Source organism: Rhinoraja longicauda, chromosome 17 (genome assembly GCF_053455715.1).
Source record: "Rhinoraja longicauda isolate Sanriku21f chromosome 17, sRhiLon1.1, whole genome shotgun sequence".
Taxonomy (NCBI): Eukaryota; Metazoa; Chordata; class Chondrichthyes; order Rajiformes; family Arhynchobatidae; genus Rhinoraja; species Rhinoraja longicauda.
In genome coordinates this window covers 25,592,942-25,610,654 of record NC_135969.1, presented here as the reverse complement: position 1 = coordinate 25,610,654, position 17,713 = coordinate 25,592,942, and the positions used below count along the sequence as shown (strand labels likewise).

Here is a 17,713-nt window from a genome sequence, read left to right as displayed (position 1 = left end):
CACAAGTTCTATCTTACACACTAGGGGGAATTTACAGAAGCCAATTAATCTACAAACCTTCCCATCTTTGGAATGTGGGAGGACACCAGAGCACCCGGAGAAAATCTGCGTGGTCACAGAGAACATACAAACTCCACTCAGCACCTGTCGTCAGAATCAAACCCGGGTCTTGGCGCTGTGAGACAGTGGCTCTGCTGCTGTGCGGTCCTCATCTTAAGTGTATCATCTACCTCATCTTAAGTATTTCTAATCTTCATCTTACGCATATCTAATAAATCCACCACCCTCAGCTGCAGAGAATTCCAGAGAGTCACTACCATCTGAGAGTTTAGAAATTTCCTGTGCCCCTTATTTTGATACAATATCCCCTTATTTGTGACTCTCCCATGAATGGAAACATCTCAACATCTATCCTGCCCATCTCCCTCAGAATCTTATATGTTTGAACAAGATCACCCTTACTTCAGTCTGACCTGCCCGTACTCATTCATGCTATCCAGTCTGACGTTGGTGGTCCGAAACGTAATTCCCAAAGAGACTCATGGATGACATTTTATGCCACGATATTTACAACAAACCCCTCTGAAGGAATCAAAACCCCCAGGTCTACTTTGGGAGAGGCCAGTGGTTCCATTTCATCCAGTTGATTTTGTAAAGATCATGGCAAAAATGAGTACTCTAAAGTTTTGATTGGAACGCCTTGGCCAGATGTATATGCAGCAGACATGGTTTTTTTGTTATCTAGGTATGACAAGCAATGCTGGCCGCAGTGCAATCATCAGCAAACAGCCAGACTTTTGTTCCACACCATCTCCTTTTGCAGAGCATGCCGTGGTAGGGATGAAATTGAGTTACATTCGGGGTGGGTGTTGCGTTATATTGCCAGGCAGCGGGACTGCAGAATGAGATACCAGCTGTGTGCAATGAGTGGAAAACTGATTGGAATCATTACCAGCTTGGCAGTCTGACATCTTAGTTTAGCATGGAGGTGGCATCTGCTCAGTCCTGATATTAAACACAAAATGATAATGGGTGAAACAAGGCTGGTGCAGTGAGTCCCTTAAGGCTATGGCAGGGCAAAGTATTTAATTCATGGAGTCACTGTGATATGCCACTCAATTCTAGATCCATTGCTAACTGGCAATGGACTACCTAATCATTTGATGGAAGGGCATTTGTGTGGAAATTCTTCTTTTTTTATGAACACAGTTATGATTTGTGTCTGTACTTGAAGAAAGAACCAAAGAGTGATGAATACGTATAGGTTTTACAACGTCAGGACATCCCAGGTGGCTCTGGAGACAGTAAATTACATTTTCTCTTTAGTCGGCAAAGATGGTGGTCAATTTGCACACAGGAAATGAACAATCAACCTGCCGAAGATATACACAAAGTGCTGGAGTAACTCAGCGGGTCAGGCAGCATCTCTGGAGAGAAGTAATGGGTGACCTTTCAGGTAGAGACCCTTCTTCAACCTAGCAGTATTGTTTAAAGGATGAACGTTGTCTGAGGTTTGGAGAGAATTTTCTCCCATCCTTTTAGTAGTTTCATGGAACCATACAGTTCTGGACCAACTGCCTTTAATATCTCATCCAAGATGAGATCTCTGATAGTGCAACACTTCCACATTGCTTGCGTATTTTTAAAAATGTTTAGATTGGTTTAGTTTAGAGATACAGCGTGGAAACAGGCCCTTCGGCCCAGCAACTCTGCACCAACCAGTGATTCCTGCACATTAACACTATCCTTGTAACAATTTACACATACACCAAGTCAATTAACTACATACCTATATGTCTTTGGAGTGTGGGAAGGAACCGAAGATCTTGGAGCAAACCCACGCGGTCACAGGGAAAAGGTACAAACTCTGTGCACACAGTTCCCTTGGTCGGGATGGAACCCAGGTCTCCGGTGCTGCAAGTGCTGTAAGGCAGCAAGAACTCTACCACTGCACCACCATGGTCACCCTCTCATCAAGCTTTCTCCTTCATTTATGATATGTAACACCCTTCCATTACATGCCACCACCCCCTTAGAGAAGTGCACTGCTTGTGAATATCTGGGAGCTCAGACACGTTCGTAGGATTCAAACTCATATTTCTGATGTTTAACGTTAATTTACAAATGACATCAATTTTGAATCCTACGAACATGTCTGAGCTCCCAGATATTCACAAGCAGTGCACTTCTCTAAGGGGGTGGTGGCATGTAATGGAGGGGTGTTACATATCATAAATGAAGGAGAAAGCTTGATGAGAGGGTGACCATGGTGGTGCAGTGGTAGAGTTGCTTGCTGCTTTACAGCACTTGCAGCGCAGGAGACCTGGGTTCCATCCCGACTAAGGGGACTGTGTGCACAGAGTTTGTACCTTTTCCCTGTGACCACGTGGGTTTTCTCCAAGATCTTCGGTTCCTTCCCACACTCCAAAGACATATAGGTATGTAGTTAATTGACTTGGTGTATGTGTAAATTGTCACTAGGATAGTGTTAATGTGCAGGGATCACTGGTTGGTGCAGAGTTGCTGGGCCGAAGGGCCTGTTTCCACGCTGTATCTCTAAACTAAACCAATCTAAACATTTTTAAAAATACGCAAATATCAGAGGCATTTAAACTGATTAAGAATCCTGGCATACTTTGACAGAAGACAATGTGTCCTGTCATTACTGCATCACCGACAATGCAGCATTGCCTCATCACTGCACCACTGACAATGCAGCAACTCATCATTACTGCACTGCTGGCAATGCAGCACCTCATCACTGCACCATTGATAACTGCACCTCCTCATTACTACACCTGATAATGCAGCGTGCATCATTACTGCACTGCTGTCAATGCAGGAGCTACTCATCACTGCACCATTGACAATGAAGCAGCCCCACATCACTTCACCGCAGACAATACAGTGCCCCATTACTGCACTTCTGGCAATACAGCCACACCTCATTTCTGCACCTGAGCTATCTTGATAAGATGAACATGGAGATGATGTTTACCACTGTGGGAGATTCTGGAATGAGGAGTCACTATTTGAGACAGAGATGAAGTAAAATCTTTCCTCTCAGAGGTCTTGAATGTTTGGAACAAAGGGCAATGGAAGCTCAGTGCATAGACCCAGGTGCATAGCTCAGACAAGGCAACAAAGTTCTTACCTGGAGGGGTTAAACTTGCCAACATTGATTGGCATATTCCTGGAAGTTTTAGCATTTGATCTTATAACCTTTCACTTTTCACCTTTAATCCTGCTTCCTGGTCTAACCTGGTCTGAAGCAGGCTCTCGACCCGAAACATCACCTATTTCTTTTTTCCAGAGATGCTGCCTGACCTGCTGTTACTCCAGCATTTTGTGCCAATCCTGGGCTAACCACCTTTTCTCTCCACATTATATTTGGTTACTTTCCTTTGCCACATATAGAAAATAAAAATTACATGATTTTCAATGTCCTGAAGATTTTTCTCCCAGGTCCAGGAGATTAATCTTCAATCCCTGGGAAACTCAGGGCAATCGTAGAGAGTTAGGATGCTGCCATGGGCCTTTCTGTCGGTCAGACTATTGCAGAACCGCTTCAGGTACAATGCCACCACTAGATGGAGCAGTGGCTAAGCCACGCTCCCTGCAATACTCATTTCCCTGTGAGGCGAATCTTTCATTAATAACTTGTGCAGTCTTTCAACCATGGATTTTTTTAAAAGAAGCCATAAAATGTAGAAATATTTTGCTGTGTTACAAATTGTTGCTCCTCTGTGCATGGATGGTTGAAATAAAGGTTACCCAGCCGTGACCCGGCATTTTATCTTCAACATAACCCTTGGCACTTAATATGGAATTAAACAATTTCAGATAACCAGTCGCTCCAGTTTGTGACAGAGCTGGCTTGTTGTAAGATGTGAATGTTAACTCAGATTTTTCCTTTTGAACCACAACAAGTAGAGCAGCTGCCTCACAGCTCCAGTGACCCGGTTCAATCCTGACCTCGAACGCTGTCTGTGTGGATTTTACATGTTCTGCTTGTGACCACATGGATTTCCATTGGGTGCCCTGATTTCATTCTATGTTCCAAAGATGTAAGGTTGTTAGGTTAATCAGCCACTATAAATTGCCCCTAGAGTGTAGGTGTGTGATAGAATTTGGGGGGAGTTGGTATGATGAAATAGGTTGGGTAAAATTAGTGTGAAAATGGTGACTGATGGCCAGCATGTAATTGTTGGGATGAAGGGCCTGTTTCTGTGCTGTATGATCCTGTGAAGTTGAGAGATTGCAGAAATGAACTCCAAATCTTAGAGCCTAGATGGGTGACAGCATGTAATAACTGCACAGGCACTGTGCAGTCCACATTTACATAACATTTCTGATGAGGTGCTCCTACTGGCATACACGGATTGCCCTGTTCATTTCGACATAAATGGGATCTGGGTAGATGGCAAAACAAGATGAGCATGGACATGGTCGGCTAAAGGGCCTATTTATGTGCTGTACAGCTGTATAGTTCTATGACACCAGATGGGTTCAGATATACTTTACTATTTCTTGCCATCGGGAGAGTGATTCTGTTTGAAACAAACAGGGGGGGGAGGAGGAGAGAGAAATAATAGATCGGACAGCTTCTTAGGACCACAGAGGAAGAAAGAATGAGCATTTATATATTCATTTTAATGCCATTTATTGTGGTTAAACACAGCAAAGTTTCCATAATGACATCAAGAGTTTTACAGCTTGGGAGCAGGCCCTTCAGCCTAGGGGGAGGGGGGCGGGCTGTTGCAACGATGTCCATTATTGCCGATCGTCCGCCATAACTGAGTAAGGGATTACTCAGTAACAGAGTATCTTTGTACAAGTTGTAGAAACAAAGAACTGCACATGCTGGTTAATACACAAAATGACACAAAGTGCTGGAGTAATTCTACGGGTCAGGCAGTATCTCAAGAGAACACGGATTTGGGTTGGGATCGCCCATCCATGTTCCCCAGAGATGCTGCCTGACCCACTGAGTTGCTCTAGTACTTTATGTTTTTTTTCGCTCAAGCTTCCAGCATCTGCAGTTTCCTGTGTCTAATGCCATATGCCTGCATTGGCCCCTCTAAAACCTCTGCCCATGTAATGTGATGACATCGGTTGAAGGTTGAATGTTGGCCAGTGCACTGGCAACTATCCATTGAAGATTGATGGATGATCGTACACATCTCAATGAAAAGAGTGATGACAGTGTCGGTCTCTGAAGCCAAGTCTGCTCTTAACTGAGCATCAGCAATATAACATCAGCATGACAACTGTCGCTCAGTAGCTCTGACTGAGGTGAAGGACCCATGACCCAGGTATGAATCTTGAACCTTTGGAGCACGTTTTTCTACACTGAAGCCAAGTCCGCTCATAACTGAGCAGCAGATGTCAATTGTACTGCGGAGAGCCAAGGGAGAGAATCCTCTCGCCATTAAACTGTTGAAACCACAATTACAATATTCGATTGAATCACATGTGCATGCTGTAATAATTATGCAAATTTTGGAGAGCCAATTGGCCTTTTCAGTGTGGAGTAGCTGAATAGTTAATGTGTTAGCGCATTTAATGAATGGCTCTACTTCTGTTTATACAGTGAAAGTCAGTAAAATCAACGAGGATGCAGCTTACAAGGGTCGATAATCCTGATGGGTCCAATTTCAAAGTAATTGCTGCAATGTGTTTAAATGAAGAACAAATTTGTCTTACTGCCCTCTCCAAATTAACTGTTTGTAACAGGGAGCCATATGATAATGTTTTTTTTTCATAATACGCTCAGAAAAAACGTGATGCTGGGCCACTTGGAGAAAGGTTTCAAGTGGCCAAAGGCTTGGTCAGAAATGGAAGCAGGAAATTGATGTGGTACAGAGAAAGTATTTCAGCAATTAGGCAGCTGAGTGAATTAAATTGCTCTGTTTATTATCTTTGCCCAATTTAAAGACCTCTCCAGAGTGTTAATTAAGCCGGATTGATTCTTGTATTAGGGGTGTTGAATGCGCCTAAGGTAACTTGGAAGTGAAGTTAAGGTGGAGCAGCAGATTGACATTGGACAGTGTTCATAAATTCATATCTTCGTAAATTCATAAGTTCTAGGAGCAGACTTAGGCAATTCGACCCATCAAGTCTACTCCAACATTCAATCATGGCTGATCTATTTTTCTCTCAACCCCATTCTCATACCTTCTTCCCATAACCCCTGATGCCCTTACTAATCAATGACGTACAGGTTTGTGGGTTAATTGTCTTCAGTAAAACTGTAAACTGTAAACTGTCGCTAGTGCGTAGGGTAGTGTGGGGTGATCCCTGGTCAACGCGGATCTGCGTCAAAGGGCCTGCTTCTGTGCTGTATCTCTAAAGTCGAAAGTAAAGTCGAAAGTAAAGTCGAAAGTACAAATGGACCAACAATATGGCTGTAGTTTCTGCAGTGCTGCTCAAGAACCACTAGAACATGGTCATTTCACGCATGATGAACTGCTTCCAAAATGTTGTTGCCTTTGTAATCGTAAAGAATGGAATGCTGTTGCCTTTGTAATTGTAAAGCCAATGTATGTACCAAGAGCCCATACAGACAAAATAAACGATCAGAAGTTTCCTATTATAAGAAAATAACTGCAGATTCTGGTACAAATCGAAGGTATTTATTCACAAAGTGCTGGAGTAACTTAGCAGGTCGGGCAGCATCTCGGGAGAGAAGGAATGGGTGACGTTTCGGGACCCGAAATGTCACCCATTCCTTCTCTCCCGAGATGCTGCCCGACCTGCTGAGTTACTCCAGCACTTTGTGAAGAAGTTTCCTATTGCTCTTTTTGCATAAATTTCTACTTTAAATAGGGTTGTCTGCAGCTCATTTTTTTCTTAAATTCTACTTAAGTAATTTCCTCCATTTGCCGCTATTCTTTTACCTCATAAACTTATCCCTCTCCTTTTTAAGATTTTCTCCAAAACCTGGCCCTAAACTTGGTGTCCATTCTTTCTTCTAAAATGTCTTCAGCTGGCTCAGCATCCCTTAACATCTGTGAATACAATAACAAAACGATCACCCCTTAACTCCAGGAAGCACCCTCTATTCAGTGATTATAAACTGCGATCAGTTGATAGCTACACCCTCCCCTCCTCCTTCTCAGATAGAGATGTCCCACTTACTTAATTTAATAATTTTTCAATCCAATTAGTTAATTTGCAAATAATTTCACAGGCTATAATCTTTTTCACATGCAGAACTGCATCGAATGCTTGCTGAAAATCCAATTGGATTACTTGCACATAACCATGCTCATCAGTTAGTTTAGTCACACAATCTAAGACCTTCCGGAGGTACCTCAGGTACTGAGAGAGTGCTGCACTGTCGAGATGTTACGCTGAGGCCTAGCCTGCTGCCTCACAAGGATCGTCTGATCTTGTTTTAAAGAAGACAGAGGGGTTATCGTTGCTATCCTACCAATATTTACATCCTAGCACTAGGGACATAAACTGGTCATCATTATATCATCGTCCCGGGAATTTGCAGAACACGAGCTAGTGGCTGAGTTTCATTTGCTGTGACAGTGAATGCACTTCACAGGTATTTCATTAGCTGTTTCGGCTTTCAGGATGCACAGATCCTGAAATGGACATCTCATTTTGGTAAGTATGCTGCCCATTACTGATTATTTCAGATAGCAGCCACTTTACTCAACAATCTCTAAGAGTCAGCTAGATAAGTTCCAACAATTAAGTGCCAGCCCAGTAAACCATCGGCCTTCAGGGTTATCTAGAGCAAGAGAGGAAATTCTGTTCTTCTTGTGCGCACATGTACCACCCCAAGCCATTCATAAACCAAATGTACTCATCTGATATCAAGAGCCTATTTGGTTTCTGTTGCAGTTGAACATTGAATTACTAGTCAATCTCTCATCGCCTTGGAGTCAACATGACATTAGTTTATCTTCCTCTCAAAATACAAAATGGGATAGCTGGGATATTTTTCTCAGTTAAAGATAAACAGTTCTGCCTTGCTTTGGTCCAGTACCCGTTCCTTTATATCAAGCATAATACATAGCAGTTTGAAACCTCCGCTCCATGTAGTGCAAAAAGAATACTAAAGTGCAAAACGGAATAACTAAATAAGGTAGCGTTAAGTGTCAGAATATGTGACAGCACCTCTGGGAATGGAGTTTGAAAGAAATGATTAGTTCAGGAATCTGATAGCTTACTTAAGTCTGAATATCTGGGCCTTCAAGCTACTGTATCTTCTCCCAAAGGTAGAAGAAAGAATAGAGAACGACCATAATGACAAGCATGCTTGATAATATTTCCAGCCTTTCTGATGCAACACACTGTGACGATGGACTGGATGGAAGGAAATTATGAGCCTGTGTTGGACTGGGCTGTGTTCACAGCTTCCTGCCGGCTCAGGTGGTCAAGAGCTAAGAGGTTGCCGTACCAGGAAACGATGCACCCATCAAAACACTTTCTATGGTGTATCTTTAGAAGTTCAAGAGAATCCTCATGGACATGCTGAATCTTCTCAAAGGTCTAAGGAAGTAATTACGTCAATGCACTATCTTGATCACTGCATCAGTGTGAAGGGACCAGGTTAGGTTGCTGGTAATGTAGATACCTGAGGACTTGGAGTTGGCAACCATCTCCACAGCAGCTCCAGTGATGAAGGATGGGATGTGTTCACTCCCATGCTTCCTTAGGTTAACGATCAACTCTTAAGTCATGTTTTGGACCAGTGCCTCCCTTTAGGGCCAGCATAGCACAAAGTGGTTTGAAACATGCACTCTACTGCAAGGCCCAGAAGTACAGCAGTCAAAAGATAGGTACGTCCCCTGGAGTGTGATGAGGAATTTTTGGAATATTTGTAAGGGAGCTCGACGGGCTTGTTTCCATGCTGTGAATCTACGACATTACATGGCCAAGCTCATGGTTGTTTGCCATTCAGCCCAACAGTACTTTGGCAGAGACTCAACCCATTTATAATAAATGTGGTTAAAACAGGAAATAGAATGTTGTCAAGCAAGTTTTCATTTGTCCATTGATTCATTGCTAGTTTCTGTGATTAATTCTTGGCTGAATTTGAGATTGGACTGCACTGATACAGGCATCATTCTGGAAAGACAGTTGGCAGTGATTGATCTGTTTGAGCCAGCTTGACATATGCACAGTGAGGGAAGCACCTGGGCGGAGAGAGAGAGAGAGGGACCAGGTTTGTCTGGCAGAGAATGTGTAACTGCGCACCAGAGATTGGGAAGGATGAAGGGAAGATCTTGTCTTTGTGGCTGGGAGATAACTGGGCGAATCTGACGACTGATCATCAAGCGTGACAGCCTGGCACCAGATGAAAGGCATTTGTCTTTATTTAATAATCAAGCATCCTGGCCTGGAATAGGTCCAACTTGACAGTAATTGAATGCAGGTTGAACGAGCATAAGCTGAGAATGACAGGGAGCTAAAGCGATTCATTCATTATTTCCCAGGAACTATAAATGATGCTCGTCTTCTGCTGTGTTTGGTTTCGCTCTTACAGACCGACATAATTGGGAATGTTACCTTGAGATGTTACTGAGAGCAGAGGCCTGGTTAAAGATGTTAATGGTTCGGTTTAGTTGCACAGCGCCCAGGCCAATTTCAGAAGCTCCCATGAATGTCCGTTTGAGTGAACAGGAAGCGTGACTGTGATTATCAGTTCATCGGCTTCCCTACCACAGTAGGGCAGCACAGTGGCTCAGCGGTGGTTCCTGCCTTACAGAGACCCGGGTTCGATCCTTACTATGGGTGCTGTCTGTGTGGAGTTTGCACGTTCTCCCCATGACCGCGTGGGTTTTCCCCGGCTGCTCCAGTTTCCTCCCACATTCCAGACGTACAGGTTTGTAGGTTAATTGGCCTTGGTAAAAGTTGTAAATTGTCCCTAGTGTATAGGATAGTGCGAATGTGTGGGGATCGCTGGTCGGTGCAGACTCGGTGGGCCAAAGGGCCTGTTTCTGAGCTGAATCTCTAAACTAAACTAAACTAAAATAAACTACCCCGCCATAACCTGACTATGATCAGGAACTCGCATTCTACTTGTGGTTAGGGGGTGGGGATAGAGGTGTGTAGGTGTTGTGACAGAAAGATTTCACAGACTGAAAGCTGCTTGCAATTTGATAAAGTTTGGCATGCACCTTGCTCATGGTTAATTATTAGGCGCTGTATTATTAGATAAACTGAAGAATGGTCGACATGAGATCGCTACCAGTAAACTTGCCCCGATTGTTGCAGTATTTTGCCAACAATTCATGTTCAATAATTGTACATCCCATGTATCTAAAATTATGAGAGGCATAGATGGGGTAGACAGTCAGAACCTTTTTCCCCGGATGGAAAAATCAAATGCTAGGCATGGCTTTAAGGTGACAGGGGCAAGGTTTAAAGGAGATGTGCGGGGCACATTGTTACACAGAGGGTGGTGAGTACCTGGATCGTACTGTCAGATTTGCTGTTTGAGGTGGACATGATGGTGGCATTTTAGAGGCTTTTGGATAGGCAGGGAATGGAGGGATATAGATTATGTGCAAGCAGATAAACGATGGTCTTGGCATTATGTTCGGCACAGGCATTGTGTGCCAAAGGGCCTGTTCTTGTGCAGTAATGTTCTATGTTCTAATATTATGAAAGGTTGTATTAAAACACATCTTCCTTCCCTGGAGGGCTTAAGTGAAACATATGGGGATTTTGGAACCTTGCTAGTTGCAATTAATTAGTCTAATTTTTGTTCCATATTTATTTAATTAATTGAATACAAATTTTCTCAATTGCATGTGGATTTTGAGTACTCATCTATGTTGAGGGTTCTGGATACTAAGCTAGTAACTTAACCACTCTGCTACCATACTCACAGCTTTGAAGCATAGAAGTTGGGAGGTCACGTTGCAGTTACATAAGACGTAGGTGAGGTCGCATTTTGAAGTATTGTGTTCAGTTCTGGGCATCATGTTAAAGGAAAGATGTTGTCAAGCTGGAAAGGATGCAGAGATGTTTTACGAGGATGTTGCCCGGACTCAAGGGCCTGGGCTATGGGGAGAGGTTGATCAGGATAGGACTCCATTCATTGGAGTGCAGGAGGACGAGGGGTGATCTTATGCAGGTGTATAAAATCATGAGAGGAATAGATCGGGAGAATTAATAGGAATCCGAGGGGTGACCTTTTCACACAAAGGGTGGTGGGTGTATAGAACGAGCTGAAAGAGGAGGTAGTTCAGGCAGGTACTATCACAACATTGAAGACACATTTAGAGCGGTACATAGAGAGGAGACGTTTAGAGGGGTAAGGGCCGAACGCAGGCAGGTGGGATTAATGCAGACGGGACATGTTGGTCGGTGTGGGCAAGTTGGGCCGAAGGGCCTGTTTCCACGCTGTATAATTCTATGACTATGGTAAAGTTAAAGGACAGCTGTTTGCATGTATTGTGGTGCAAATACTACAGATTCCACAAGCAGAGTTAATTCACCAACAAGCCTGATCAACGGTCAGCATTTGCGAAGCCATTTACTGCCCGGTTCTTCCCCGTTCACAGTGCCTAACTTCATTTGTTCGGAGCTGTATTGAGATTGCAGTAAGCTGCCTGCAGTGCTGTAATGACCTACATCTCCCCACGCCTTCATTTCCATGCAATCAGCATGATTTCATGTTTCAATGGTAATTCAAAAATGAAATATACATGAAGCTGTCACAGTTCAAAGGAGGTTTGCTCCTGAAGATCTCTCTCTACCCACCCCATTCCCCCACGCCCCTCTAAGCACCAAATTAGCAGTGGCTGCTTCCTCTTTCTTCTCCTTCCTCCCACAGTCTCGTCCAGGGCAAATTGCAGAGAGATTGCCCTTGCATGTGTCCCATTATCTCGTATCGAGAGGCACTGACATACATTGATCCCCCTGTACGGGTGGACAGGGTGGTGGAGTCTGTGAAAAAAATTGCGAGGAAAGGAACAAATAGGCCTGAGGGGAAATGTTCCTGCTTATTATTTCAGGAAGTCTGCATAAAAATCAGGCCCTTGCATATTATTGGCACCTACTGATTAGTCTTCAAACGCATCCTCACTGAAAGACACAAAGTGCTGGAGTAACTCAGCGGGTCAGGCAGCATCTCTGGAGAAAAAGGCATGGGTGACATTTCGGGTCGGAACTGTTCTTCTGACCCTGAAACGTCACCCATCCTTTTTTCTCCAGAGATGCTATCTGACCCGTTGAGTTAGGAATAGGAATAGGAATAGTTTATTGTCACATGTGACTAGGCGTAGTGGAATTCTTTGCTTGCATTCACAATGTATACAAAAAGCGGCCACCCACGGCGCTGACAAAGCTACAAAGCACGCCGCTTCCCTCTTTTGTCATCACCCCAGTGGTTCCCCCATGTCGGGTCCCCATTGTCCTTTGTCTCCCCCCCCCCCCCCTATCATCCATTGTTTTCCCCCCACCTCCCTCATGGCGGTCCCCCCACACCGGGTCCTCCATTGTTCTTCCCCTCCCCCTCACTAAGGATTCCCCACGCTGGTTCCTCCATTGTTCTTCGCTTCCCCCCACACGGTGGTCCTCCATGTTCTCATCGGCCATCGACCACGGGTCGACCCATGAGGCATCGCCGCCTCCGCGAGGCTTCACCACCACCAAGGCCCCTCATCGTGAGTCTTCACCGCTGCTGCCGCTTCACCGCCGCCGAGGCCTCACCGCTGTCGGCGCCGCATTTCATGTCTCTGTGGTGCCGATCTGGGCCACAGCCATGGGCTCCGTCGGATGCTCCACCGACCCAGACTCCGACCTGCGAGGCCCAGGCCGGGCCCCGACAGTGTGTGGCTATGGGCCAAATGCAGGCAAATGGTACTCCAGCACTTTGTGTCTACCTTTGGTATAAACCAGCATCTGCAGTTCTTCATAATATCTCCAGAGATGCTGCCTGCCTTTTCTCCAGAGATGCTGCCTGACCCACTGAGTTACTCCAGCACTTTGTGTCTTTCAGTGAGGATGCGTTTGAAGACTAATCAGTAGGTGCCAATAATATGCAATTCCTCATAATATCGCTGTCTGTTTCTGAGATATGTCTCAGAGAGAACACAGACTCCCTGACCTCCCTTACCAAATCATTCGCTCACCTCTGACAGATCATTGACTCCATCCCTTTCTTCACAGTTTTATTTCATCTTTCCAGCTTTTGCTTTTAAGAGGATGATTTGCCTGCCTCTCCCTTGATGCTGCCTGTCCCGCTGAGTTACTCCAGAATTTTGTGTCTATCTCCGGCTTAACATCTGCCGGTCGCTCACGTCGCTGTCACCTTCCTGTGCTCAGGCTCAGGAGGGGGTGGGGGTGGTCAGTAATATCAAAGCATGGAGGCCTCCAGTCAGGGGCTGGCTGCAACCCAAGTATGACTGGATCTCAGTATATGCATAGGGTTTGGCTTGGGTTGGACTTCATGAGGTGTTCTAAGTACAGTCTTTATAAACAAATCTACTAAGACCTAATACTTTAGGATGTGGTGACGGTGACTCCTTTCAATGAGCCGATTATTGTTGGTGTTGCAGAGGTTTTATCTGGGGGATTCTGCGGACTTTTGATACTCTTATTTAAGGAAGCATACACCTGTACACGAGGAAGACCAAAAGAGATTCTCTGGGCTATTGCACAGTTGACCTTGATGCATTATGGAAATGACAGCACAGAACATGGCCATCCAGTTCATCGCCACTTTGAGCCTCTTCTCCAGTAAGTACTGAGTTTATCAGCACAGTGGTGCAGTTAGTAGAGCCACTGCCACTGCCGCCGCCTCACAGCTCGGGAGGTCAGGATCAAACGTGTCACTGGAGCCATGTTACTACAGCTCTTCTGGCTGGGTGACCCTGTACTCCTCCTTGGGTGTCTTTCTGTCAGACTGAAGAAGGGTCTCGACCCGAAACATCACCCATTCCTTCTCTCCAGAGCTGAATAACTCCAGCATTTTGTGTCTTTCTTCGGTTTAAATCAGCATCTGCAGTTCCTTCATACACCCCTCCCTCCTTGGGTGATTGTTTTTGCTGTCAGTGTCTCAACTCCAGCCTCTCCCTAATCCTGGCAACACATGATTCACAATTCTGGCAGAGAGTTATGGCCACCAGCCTGTGGTGTCAGGATAATGAGGATGCATCCTCACACAGGCCACGTTCCTATAGCACCTGGCCAGACATTGCTCTCTGTGTCATTTCCAGACTCATCGGAAGAATGAAATACAGTTCCCCTTGTTATAATTAGAGAGTGTTGTGATTTGTCAGTAGATAATTTTCCTATCGCGAGCTCGTGAGTTATGCCTATCACAGGCAACAGGCAGAGAGACACTGGAACACTTCTTGGTGGGCACCAGAACAGAGCTGCATTTGAATAGAGAGTAGAAACAAAGAACTGAAGATGCTGGTAAATACCAAAGATAGACACAAAGTGCTGGAGTAACTCAATGTGTCGGACAGCATCTCTGGGGAACAAGGATGAGTGATGTTTCAGGTCATGACCATTCTTCAGTTTTACCCAAAACATTACCCATCCCTTTTCTCCAGAGATGTTGCCTGACCCGCTGAGTTTCTCCTGCACTTTGAGCAAAATAGAGAGTCTGCTTATAATCTTACAGCTGTCCATGGGATGACTTGTTCCCCACACTGCAGCAGTGACAGCCCCTCAGATATCATTTGCTGTCTGTGAACCGCTTTAGGGTTCCCTGATGCAAATGCAAGTTTTTCATTTCGTAGTGGCCAAAGAAAAGACCAAGTGATGTGCAATGCTCCAAGTACATACAGACACGCTTTCCCTCTCCGTCAGTCCTGAGCATTCTGTATTGCCACCTCATCGAGGCTGGTACAACTGCGTGATTAACTGAGGAACCGTCTTCCTGCTCATGGTGTTCTTTCAAAGGTCGGAGGATTTCCCCTCGGATCCTCGACCCCGACCAATATTGTTCCCTCGAGAAGCACCAACAAAGTCACAGGTTAAGCAGTTAATCATCTCGCGATTTGTCCTGCATCCTTTTTTGCAACATATTGTATCGTTATTCCACATAATGAGAGTCTTCGTATTTAAACTAATTCACTATATATTAATTCCTGTGATACATTACTGAGTGGTGCGGGTACGCCAATCTACGACTGCATGATGTTCCTTCTCAAGTGATATTCCCTGATAATGGCCTCCGCATAAAGTGTGACAAATGGCCCCTCTCTCAAAATATAACTGCTTTCACCAGTTGCGACCCTCCCTGTGTCCCAACCCTAAACGTCACCTATTCCATTTCTCCAGAGATGCTGCCTGAGCCGCTGAGTTACTCCATCATTTTGTGTCTATCTGCCCCAGTCTTAATCTGTATTTTGATGCCCTGAGATCTCTCCCTAATACTCTTTCTGTAAACAGCAGTGTTTCGCCACCCGTTCAACTTATATAAGCGGCTTGCCTGTCTGCGGCACAAGATCAGACGAGCGTAAGTTTATTGAGAAAGAACTGATGGTTAGATCAAAGTGTGAGTGTGTGTTGAGGATGGGGACAACGTGAAAGTCGGGGGGGGGGGGCATTCAAGTGTCACTTATAGTGCAGACGATGAGCTGCCTGTGCAACATCGTCCAACCAGAGATAAGCAGCAAGTTTGTTTTAACATGAGCAGCTGCCCTACATAATCACAGCATCAGCTTGGTTATGAAATACACTGGGCTTCAAACAATTAATCAGTGCGGGATGGCAGTGCGGGAGGCAGTGCGGGATGGCAGTGCGGGATGGCAGTGCGGGAGGCAGGGAGGGTGAGTGAATGTAAAGAGATGCAGGAAGGCAGAGAGAAGAGCAGATAGACAAACTTGATTCCAATAAGTGAAAATCATCTGACCACAAAGTGCCCGGGTTACAAGGACTGAGTTGGACTAGCACACAGGACTCTGGGCTCCTGCAGTGCAAGGAGCGTCTTTCTATCCGGCTGCCTTGCTGTGGTCTTCCCCAGTGGGGGTGTGAACGCAGGGACCAAGGCAAGGTGGGGACGGCTGCTGGGAAATGAATCAAATCCACTGGCTGGTCAAGGTGCTGCGGCACTCAATGAGGAAGCAAAAGGAGGAGATGGGAGAGCAAGGGAGCTGCAAGAAAACTGGCAGTAAGTATGACCACTCAGTGTGAATACAGTGTGAATACTCAGTGTGAATACTCAGTGTGAATACTCAGTGTGAATACTCAGTGTGAATACTCAGTGTGAGCACAGTGTGAGCACTCAGTGTGAGCACTCAGTGTGAGCACTCAGTGTGAGCACTCAGTGTGAGCACTCAGTGTGAATACTCAGTGTGAGCACTCAGTGTGAGCACTCAGTGTGAATACTCAGTGTGAGCACTCAGTGTGACCACATCAGTGGTCTCTGCCTCAGTTGTTGATTCAAGCAAAAGGGTTTGGGTTTCCATTAAGGTAGGGGTGGTGTGTGTGTGTGAGTGTGTGCGTGCGCACACGCATGTGTACGTGTGTGTACGTATACATATGTCTGCATTGTATGCATTTCTATTTGCACACACGTGTGCAGGGATGCACGTGTGTGCTCATGTGTCTATGTTTGAATGCGTGTGTGCTGCGGTGCGTATGTGTGGGTGCAGTCAGCTGCATTATTAATCTCCATGTCTTGTGAAATTTTTATTACATTTCTCCTCCCACTGCCTGCCTCCCCTCTAATCTTCAGAAGAGATACACCAGTACATAAGGAAGTTGAACTCGTAAGCAGACTCAGTAAGGCAGGAATGTGGGCTGGACTCTACGTCCAAGGATAGTTTATTCCAACGTGACTGATTGGAGAGGTCTGGCAGTATGATCCTGAGCTGCACAGGAGTGTCAGGAGAGTAGTGCACGTGTCAGGGGGTTATAGGGAGAAGGCAGGAGAATAGGGTTAGGAGGGAGAGATCGATCAGCCATGATTGAATGGCGGAGTAGACTCGATGGGCCAAATGGCCTAATTCTACTCCTATCACTTATGATCTTATGACCTACATTGTGCTCAGGTTAGGTTGTTAAGCCTCTCCTCCCCCATCATCCGGGTCCATCCGCCCTTTCTCCCCTGTGTTTGCTCCCACCTATTCTCCACCTGCCTCAGTCTTCCAACTCCACCGCTTGCCCTCCTCCTCCTGGCTGCATCTGCCCACCATTCTTCACCTATCCTCGGCCGATCAATCGCCTACTGTCCCCGACCTCACTCCTCCCCTCTCCTCATTGTGTCTTCCCTTTCCACTCTCTGTCCTGATGCCATGTCTCGAACCCTATCGAACAGTTCCGTTCCCCCATGCAGATGCTGCCTGACCCGATGAGTTCCTCTGGCAGATTGTTTGTTGCTCCAGATCCCAGCATCTGCAGTCTTGTGTCTGTCAGGGATGAATCCGCCGCTTTTGAATTACACCAAGGGAATTCATTTTCCCTGCAGCTGAGGGAGCAAAGAGGTTTAATTTCTCATCTAAAATGCAGTAGCTCTGCAAATGCTGCTTTCTGTCAGCCCTTGCATATCCACAGTGCCGGATTAACAGAGTAGCAAAAGTAGCATTTGCTACGGGCCCCGCACATTCCAGGGCCCCGTGCTAAATGCTTGAAATCGGCATCCCACTGGGGGGCGCTGTGTTGCGCACGCCGCTCCCCAACTGCCACGGTTTGAATGTGTTGGCGGGGCTGCACGGACCAATGGGCAGCCGGCGCATCACCACCCAACCGCCAACCCCGAGCCACAGACCCTCATCCCCCCCAC

General features: G+C 45.7%; 1 protein-coding gene across 6 annotated transcripts in view; it reads left to right on the top strand.

Moving 5' to 3' along the window:
* grip2b (glutamate receptor interacting protein 2b) overlaps positions 1–17,713 on the top strand; it is a 410,662-nt gene that overhangs the window by 153,345 nt on the left and 239,604 nt on the right. The window contains exon 1 of one of the 6 annotated variants that reach the window (XM_078414397.1): positions 16,048–16,099. The exons of the other annotated variants lie outside the window; for them this stretch is intronic. Coding sequence (XP_078270523.1) covers positions 16,066–16,099 — 34 coding nt within the window. The 5' untranslated portion in view covers positions 16,048–16,065. Of the gene's footprint in view, positions 1–16,047; positions 16,100–17,713 lie in introns of those variants that run through there. 6 annotated transcript variants of the gene reach the window in all.